The 9,267-nt window shown below is 50.0% G+C and overlaps 1 protein-coding gene across 1 annotated transcript in view; it reads right to left on the bottom strand.

Moving 5' to 3' along the window:
- The window catches only part of GPR50 (G protein-coupled receptor 50), a 56,575-nt gene extending 47,670 nt beyond the window's left edge, over nt 1-8,905 (bottom strand). Inside the window, exon 1 of the mRNA XM_027687035.1 lies at nt 8,805-8,905. Within this exon, the coding sequence (XP_027542836.1) occupies nt 8,805-8,883 (79 nt within the window). The 5' untranslated portion in view covers nt 8,884-8,905. The remainder of the gene's footprint in view (nt 1-8,804) is intronic.
- Nucleotides 8,906-9,267: the final 362 nt, after the last annotated feature.

Genomic DNA, 9,267 nt, shown 5'->3' with positions numbered 1-9,267 from the left:
CCGCGCCGCTCCCGGGACGATGGCGCCACCGCGCGGCCGCGCCGGGCAGCGCCGGGCGGGCCCGGGGCGGGGGGACCCCCGCGCCCCCGGGGGGGACTCACTGACGGCCGCTCGCTGCCATCGGCCCCGCACCCCCTGCCCGCCCGCCCGCCACTCGCCCTCCCGGCCGGTCGGGAGCGCCTCCAGCCCGCGCTGCTGCCGGGACGCTCGCCCGGCTCCCGCCCTCGGACGTTTTCCGAGTCGTTGAAGGGTTCCCTCTGCCCGTCTTTCCCTCTGCCTATATTTCCCGCTGCCTGTTTCCCGCTGCCCCGCGGCTCCGCTCCCAGCCAGCCACCCCCGAGGCAAACCCATCCCCACAGGGACTTTTTTCAACCACTTACGCCGCAGAATAATATACCATTCGCTTACGCTTTAATACCTTTTACCGCTTGCAATGTGTGCGATGCGGAAGCCTCAGCAATAATTTAAACTCGAGCCAGCCCCCTGGCACGCTTCTCAGCCGCAGGAAAACACCGCGCAGCCGGGATTCCCGCAGCCCAGACCCGCGGCTGGGGCTTCCCGGCACTTTCTGTGTTTCATTCCACACCAGCATGAGCGAGAAGAGACCAAGTCTCTGTGGTCAGACTGTGGCCGCAATACTGCAACCACATGAACTCTCAGCTTTGTTCAGAAAACACAATCAGAAAATAAGTTTTATGGATAATATGGAACTATAGAATGGTTTGGATTGGGACGGACCTTCAAGATCATACAGTTCCAATCCCCCGGCTGTGGGCAGGGACACCTTTCACTAGACCAGGTTGCTCAGAGCCCCGTCCAACGTGGCCTTGAACACTCCCAGGGATGGAACATCTACAGCTTCTCTTCTGGCTCTTTTGTAGCCCTATAGCTATAAGCTATAAGCTATAAGCTGTCCCTGGAACCTTTTCTTTTCCAGGCTGAACAACTCCAACTCTCTCAGACTGACTCCATAGCAGGGCTGCTCAGCATCAGCCAGGACGCTGTGCTGGAGCCCGGGTGGGGGCAGGACAGAGGGCAGGGGCGCTGGGGCTGCCCATCGCCACCTCCTCTGGCTTCGGCCCAAAGCCACCCCTCTGCGTGCAGGTCAAAGTGCCCAAGCAAACATAAAGGCTGTGTCACAACCCGTCATGGGGGTTTTACAACTGCCTGGTCGAGTGAATCAATAACAAAGCTGAAAGCGAACGCTTTGATGGCTCATTCCCCGCCGGCAGAGTACAAGCAGCAGCACAGCACAGCCGAAACCAGCAGCAAACAGGGTTTGTCCCGGCCTGGTGGCACGGGGTCAGAGCCAGCCCCGCATCTGCACTCAGACCTTTGCTGAGACAAGCTGCTTTAAATGTCTCTTTCCCTTTTCCCCATGGCTGGAGACCACTCAGTTTTGAAACAAAAATGGAGTTTTTAAAGGTAATGATCAAAATCCTGAATTCTCAAATTCTAAAGGAGCATTTTTGGCTTGAAGTTGAGCTTCTTCGGGCTTCCTTTTGACTCTGCACTGAATTCTGCATAGTTTTGCAGGTTTTGCGTAAACCAAATAATTTTGTTCACAGACTTTCAGCTGCTCTGTGTTCAGGACCTACCTGTGGTAAAGCAGGGTCAGCTCATATGGACAGATCCTTTCGGCACCTTTCACCTTCACTCTGCTCTTCCCCGACAGCTTTTGCACCACTTTTAAGATGCTCTCAGGTGGTTTTCGGCTGCGGAGAGCTGGGATGTGACTTCAGAGGACCTGAACTTTATATACAGGTGTGTTGGCAAGAGCACCAAAGCTGCACAAAGATTTTGGCCTCACCTGTACTTTAAAAAGCCTTGCTTGCACAGCAGTGCAAGGTAGAGGGGGTGTGGTGTTTTGTGAAACTGATGTAACAGAAAAAACACAAAAATGGCTTTCATCTGGCAACTTATTTTGGTGCGTAATTTATACCTGCAAAAAGCAGTCTTCTTCCACACCTTGGTGTGACTGCCCTGGATGGGAAGGCCTGCAGAGCTCTACCAGGTGCATGTGCATCTGCACAGTTGCAGCAACTAATCTCTCGTAAGACACTTTAAAGAAATTTTGATAGATGTAGTGAGCAACAAGAGTGATTTAGATGAATGATATTGAGGCTGTTTCCTCCCACCTTCCTGCTAAATGGACTCCTCACTGCTTCAATTAAGACAAGACTCTAGGAGGCAGTGGCAAGGGAAAAAAATGAAGGTAGAGGTATCAATAAGACCATTTTAATTACACTTTACTGGAAACCGCTGACATAAATCATACTGAAATAAGAGCATCCCCAGTGTGTTAGAAGAATTTAGGCTCATTTGCTTGTGCAAGGATCATGAACATGATCACAGGAGAAGGCAACTGAATTAGAGTCAGAAACCAGAGCCCTTCAGTACCCAAACTACACTGGAGAGGGTGTGTACCTGTATGCAAACAGGAAGACCAAGTAGAATGCAATCACTGTAAAATATTGAAGCATCATAAATGCACACTTCTTGTGCAAAAATGTCACAGCTTTGGTAATGGTGAGGCTGAGAGGGACATCGCTCCTGCCGTGCCATTCACACCCATCACAGCAGCCATGTGCAAAGAATTGTTCATCCCTCTCTCTGTGCCCCTGCCTCATGTCCAGGGGCACAAAACACCCTCCCTTCCCAACCCTACCTACCAGGGCACACAGCTTAGTAAGAGTTAATCCAGGTATACTGTAATAAATGAAAGCTTACATAATTGAAAAATAGCTGAGGCATTAATCTTCCTTCTCGCTACCATGAGTCCTCTTTAAAAAGATTATTTTGTCTTCAGAGACAGCTTTAATGCTACTTAATGAATCGCTTATAAATGAAGGATTTTTTTTCTCCTCCTATACAGGGAGAGGCTGACTACTACACTGATTTTGTCACAGAGACAATTAACTTTTGTCAAATATACAAAGACAATGGCTGTTCTCTACAAATACTACTCTACTGAATTCAGTATATTTAAGGCCAATTTGTCTTACTGTTTTGACTGAGCCTGCTTAGTGACAGTGACATACCCATTCCCTTTAACCAGACCTGGGGAACTCCTCATGCTTACCAAAATAATTAGTGGCCCCCTGGGCATTCCCTAGAACAGGTAGGTTAGCACTGGATAAGGAATACCAGGATGGAAAATCCAAAATTCCAACATGAGCTCATTCAAAGGTGCCTTGGTGTCCCACTTCAAAGGAAGGAAGAGACATGAGAAGAAAGGAGAAAGACAGAAAATCAGGGCACCAGGAAACCTCCCCCAAACTTCTATGCTGACTGTCTGAGTTGCAGGCAGGGTGCAGGCAAGGCGTCTTTGATCTGTAATTCCCTCCCTGCAAAAGCAGGCACCAGGAGCACAGGGGTCACCAGGATCATGGGGCAGGTTAGTGGTTTCCCCAGAGCAAATAATTCTCAGTGAGCTGCAAAGGCAGTTTTAAAGTCATTCCTAACACAGAGGTCCCCAGGCAGTAACGCTCAGGGGTTTCCCTTGCCAGTGCCTCACTGAGCCCCTGCTCTGTTCCCCAGATCCACACAGCAAAGATGCCAAGTGAAGCTGTTCCCCTCTCCTCCCACCACAGCAGCCTAGCAAGTACTTATTTACAGCAAGAACAACAGGCAATGAAAGTTGTAATTTCTCAACAAGTGGGCATTTTGACTCAAGGAATGGCCTTTGGGAGACACACATAAGCAGAAGCTAAAATGAGGATGATAAATCCTTTGCCACATGGGCTACACTTCTATGGTGTTTAGCAGGTTTCCTCCACCACTGAACAGACCAGATGAGGGTTTAGAGATCTCTCCTGCCTCCCATATTGATATCAGCAGACTACAGAGTATTGAATGCCACAGGGATGTGGTGCTCAGCCATTGGAGAGCTTCAGCATGTGCCTTTCCAGCACAGTCTAATTCATTTGTTTAAAACTCTGGTCTAGACCCCAGACAGTGGAGGTTCATTCCTTGGTGCAGTCTCATTGAGCTGAAAAACACAGCTAAAATAAGCCATTTAGTCCCACCAAGCATCCCGGCCATTAGCATCAACATAAGGCCAAATACCTTGGTTTTCCCCCTTTATCTCAATTCTGCCCTTAAATCCAGCATGTGTCTGGGAGGCAGAGTTGTTTCCAAACCATTATCAGAGAGGGAATGATCATTATCCACCTGCAGCTCTCTAGCCAAACACGTACAGCAGTAGTTCCTCCCTCCCAAACTTTTTCTTGTCCATTTGGACTGTGCAGCTATTTACTGCAGAGGCAACACAGCCGTCCTGTGCATGGCGTAGGAGAATCCCAGTCTTGGGAAAAACAGCACTGGCTGCTTCAGCAATAAACAGATGAGTACAGCAGCTTGCCCTGAGCTGCCTTCACAGAACAGATCAACAAACAAGTGGCTCTATTTGTGCCGTCGTGCTTGCCTGGAAACTCCAGACAAACTAATAACCTCATGTTCAGCCACCTCCCCTCTTTGTCCCTGGAGCAGCAGCCTCACGCAGAGCTCACAGCTCACTCACCCAGAATAGGCCTTTTTGTTAATCGCTCAAAAAGCTGCGGACACAGGCCTGTTCATTCAGCTCAACTGCTTAACACTGCAATCTAAATAAAAAGGGAAAGAAGAAAAACTTTGTATTCCTTTTCTACCCTGAATATTAAATGACACCGTCAATGTTGCCTTGGGACGCAACATCAAACCCCTTCCTTTGCTCCTAGATGGGATTTAAGAAGAATGACTTCGAGGCTGACTTGCCTTTTCAAATCTCCCATTTTTTTTCCCCTATCTCAAACTCGAAGATGCAACATGAATGAAATCAGAATTAGCCTCATTACAAACAAGCAAGGGAGGGTGACCTAGATTCACTCTGCCTCTCAGAAGGAAGTGACGGCAAAAGTTTAAAACCTGTCATACGGGGCTGTCGGCTGCAGCACATTTGGGTCAAAGTTTGTTGCAATCAAATCGTGCTTTCTGAAAAGGCTTTTACTGGTGGGATGATTTGTATGGCAGAGCTGAATTATGCATGGGATTTGTACAGTCTCTGCTAGCAAATAACTCCAGCCCTTCCAATGCGTGCGCAGAAGCTCCAGCTCTTCCCTGCAGCACCATCAGTGGCTTGAACCCAGCTCTGTGTCTCTGGGCACACACATGCTGGGCATCGGGGTAGCTCTCACCACCATCTGGGCCAGGTTGGAACGGGTCTTGCTACAGGTCTCAAGGTGCTAGGATGAAACGTGGGGTTTTTCAATGATTTTACTAAATCCTGCCCCCAAAAAATCCCAAATCAGAGGGCCTGCTCCCAGCAAAAGCAGCCTGGTTGCTGTGGAGGCTGCCAAGGGAGGATGTTCAGCCCAGTGGTAGCAGAGGACTCTGCCCAGGTGACAGTCCCGCTGAAGGAATGATCCAGCTGGTGGGGTTTGTTGTGGGAAAACAAAACCTGAGGTGAGGATTTAAGTGATGTATTTAATGGCTAACAAAACCTAAAGAATTAAGTGCTTTAGTACCCAAGTAAGAAACTCCTGCACTGCCCAACAACAGGCAAATTACTCGAGGTGCCACTAGCTCAGTGCTTGTCAGAAGGGCAGTGAATCTGTAAAAAAGCCAAAGCAAAGCAAAGAGAGGAAAGCTGGTTCATGACAGACCAGTCCCCCCCATGCTCCTTTGTGTTCAAGATCTGCTTTTGACTCAAGCAAAAGAAGGACCACTCATCCTCCTCACACTATCCCCACAACGCATGTGCTCAAGCGAGAGTGGGCCAGGCTTTTCCCTTCCACGGAGAGCCCCTGGGATAGCAGGAGAAAAAAAGGGGGGGAAAAAAGAGCACTTTATGTTTTTCCCATTGAGATTCCTCATCCAGTCCCTTTTCTACCAGCAAAAACCACCAACAACCCCATTCCTGCTCCTTACAGGTCTCCTTTCGCCATTCCCTTTCCAGTCCATCCCTTTTGCCTCAACACGCTGTGCACACAGGAATCCTGCTGCTCTCACAGACTCCCACACTGGCACCTGCAGGGATGCTGGGTTGCTCTTGGTTTTCCCAGTGCTCTTGCAGCCCCTTTCTCTCCACTCCTCTAATCCTGGGGTCCACTCCTATAAGAGGTCAGGTGGAGGGGTCAAGCCAATCTTTTGGGCACACCAGGGTATTACCTAATTTGCCAATGCCTGTACACAGAGAAAGGACGTAAGTTTATCCTCTGACTGTGCTTCAATCCCAAGGAAAAGGGCTAGTTAGTGCCCTTTTAGGGCCTGTAGGAGATAAGACTGGCTGCCTTCCTGAGAGCCTGGAGGGAAAGCTCTCCTCTCCATGGATAGTGTCCAAGCAGAGGTGGTTGCTCTTATCTTCAACACCTCCAAAAGTTTGTGCAGCACCTCAGACATTCAGCGTGGCTCAGGCACCTTGCCTTGTCGGGCGGGAACAGTGTGAGACAGAAACTGCCGAGGTGCTCTGGGGACTCTCTCCTCCACATTCCCCCCCTTCCCATCCCCTATTTGCACTGCAGTTCACCCAGATGGACACCCGCTTGCAAACATTCTGCCCACACCAAGTCCAAGCTGCCTTTCCAGCTGGGGACAGCGCAAGCCATTGCCATTGGCAGCTGCTTTCCAGTGCTAAGGCTGAAATTTGCCACGGTCACCCTCTGCAAGGAGAGAAACAACTGTCTTAAGAAAGAAAAGAGCTTTCCCTTTTCCCCAAGCAGCCCCTCCTGCAGCCTGGACTGTGGGAGCTGTGACTCGAGCAAACTTGAGGAGCACTTGGCTCTAACTGCCTTGCTATGAGGCAGCAGCATGGGAAGGACAGTGCGACACGCTGCACTCCAAATATCGAGCTCTTAATTATGTCCCAAACAGCACCTCTGCGCCTGCAGTAATGAGGGCTCAGCTACATCCGTGGCTGTTAGTGAGATCCTGTTTTACTTCATCCTCATTATGGGAAATAGCCTGCTCAGATCCAGCAGCCAGTGGAGATGTTTCCTCTTGTGAAGCAGATTGCTTTCCCCTGTCAATTACGAGTAGAGAGCTCGACAGCCCTGCGCAAATTGCTGGGTGAGAGCATAAATAGGAGGACATGGGAACCGATTATGGTCTTGGTGGCAGGCTTGCTTAAAAATGGCTGATGGGAACAGGGGGGTCGAGAAACAAAAAGTGGAGAGGTGATGGGGATGATGGCTGGCACAGCAGTGCCATGAAGCCAAGGAGGACGTGTGGTACCCACCTGCCCCTACGGAAGTGCAGCCACCCACAGCATCAGTGTGGCAGAGTTAACAGAGGGGCTGCAGCCAGTTGACTCCAAAGCCAAAGTTTTTTCCCCAGTGAAGAGATTTCCCTTTCCTCAGGCTGTCACTTTGGTATGTATCAGCAATGTGCAGCCCCCAGATGGGAAACTCCGCACCCCTTGGGGAAAGGGAAATGATTCCCTTCTCTTGCCATACTCACACCAAAAGCCCCAATTTCACCGGACACTCCAGCACACCTGCAAAGCTCCACAGCATTTCCAAGGGGTTAATAACCAGGTCTCTGGGCTGAGGTTGCACAAAAGACCTTTACCCAGTGCACTGGTGCTCACACTGCCCACAGCAGCTGCCCTTACCCATGGGAGCCCAGAATTAACTTTTGTCAGAAACAGTCTCTTGTCCTGGTGGGTTCCCTTTCCAGAGAAAAGGATGAGAAAGTGTGAGTGCATTTTAACCAACAGTCCTGGAGATGGCTTCTTAAGCCCTACAGACCTTGCTGGCTCCTCCCAGGCCAGGTTCCCAGTCCCGCTGTCCTGTCAGACCCCTGGAGCCTGCCTTTAGTCCTTCCTTTGGGGAAAGAGGTAGCAATGTCTCTTCTGCCTATGGATCAGCCCAGGGTCAGGGCTGATTCAGCAAAGGGACAACTTTCCTGCAGCAAACAGCTGAGTGCCCATCTTACAACGATCACTTTGTTCTGCCCTATAATACGTGATTGCTCATGAATTTCCACTGGTCTTCAACCCACTCCCCATTGCCTGATCCGATCTTCAGCTGCCCCTGTACCTTCTGCTGCCACTGCAAGATCCACACCAGCACCCAGCATTCGTGTGAAGCACCACTCGCGCTTGCTCAGTCCTGCCCGTCTCTTCAATAGCTCCATCCACAAACCTCCTACTCGGCATCAGCTCTGCACACTTACACCCGTCAGCGTTTTTGCAGGCTCTGCAGAAGGGTATTGATTCCTGCTCATAGAGCAGTTCTGTCTGAAGAAAAGCCATTGTGTTTGCCTGGGTCGGCCTTGAAAGCTGGACCCTCTGTGCCGTGCAGATCCCTTCTTCACTCTTCTGCTTCTGCCGAGCCCACAGACACACTGGGAAGCTCACCCCAGCCACTTTGCTTTCCTTCTAGACCCTGCAGGCAGAGCTGCCTGTGATTTATTTCCTTGTATTTAATTCTGCTAAGTCAGAGACACCAGAAATCTGCAGCTGGCAACTCCAGGCTGCTTTCCAGCTCCTCCATCCAGACCTGCCAGCAGACGTTTTCAGTTTTGGTTCTCAGATCTCCATTACAGTCTGGTCTCAAAACAGCAAATCCACCAGCCCTCCAACTGTGCACGTTCGACTCCACAGCCTCAAAGCTGCTACAAATGAGCCGCAAGTTCCTCCTGCTCCTTGGGAGAAGTGGGTATCCCTCCGATGTGTCTTTCTTTGGCAGAAAGCAGTACCCTTCGGATCTCTTGAGCACAGTTTGGTGTCTGGTTTTCCCCTCCTCCCTGATTGTAGATTCATAAGCAAAGACAGCTCCTCAGATCTGGAGGTGTTAAAATTCTCCTTTATCAGTAACTCCACTTACCTCTGCAACAAGGTGAAAACTGTGCTTGCATTTCTGCTGCTTTCCTGGACAATTGAAGGGACACTAAGCTGTAGAGCATCCGTCCTCCTGCTGCCTTTCCCTCAGCTCCTGGGTGTGCTCTGCCCTCCCCTCAGGCATTTCTGGGCCCAGGTTTTATTCAGTCATGGAGAAGAAATGAGACCTGCAGTTCATAACTCATAGGAAATTTCATTTAAAGTTGAACTAATAACTTGAGAGAAGAGAGATGGGAAGAAAAATTTGGGATTTGCATGTCTCAGGTTCACCCTACTCTCCTAAAACCTACCTGAAGAAAGCAAATTTGGAGTTTTAACATTAAGTCAGTTATAAGGTATAAGAGGGTTGTACCCACTTAAAATGAAACCCTTAGTAGATGGGATGACCCTCGCTCCAGTCAGGGCTTGTCCCTGCTCCCAGCCAGGGGCCAAGTGCTCTCCCCAGGCAG

The sequence above is a fragment of the Neopelma chrysocephalum genome, unplaced genomic scaffold (genome assembly GCF_003984885.1).
Source record: "Neopelma chrysocephalum unplaced genomic scaffold, ASM398488v2 Primary Assembly neopelma1_73, whole genome shotgun sequence".
Classification (NCBI taxonomy): Eukaryota; Metazoa; Chordata; class Aves; order Passeriformes; family Pipridae; genus Neopelma; species Neopelma chrysocephalum.
The sequence above is the reverse complement of the archived record's forward strand: the minus strand, read 5'-3'. Positions and strand labels throughout refer to the sequence as shown.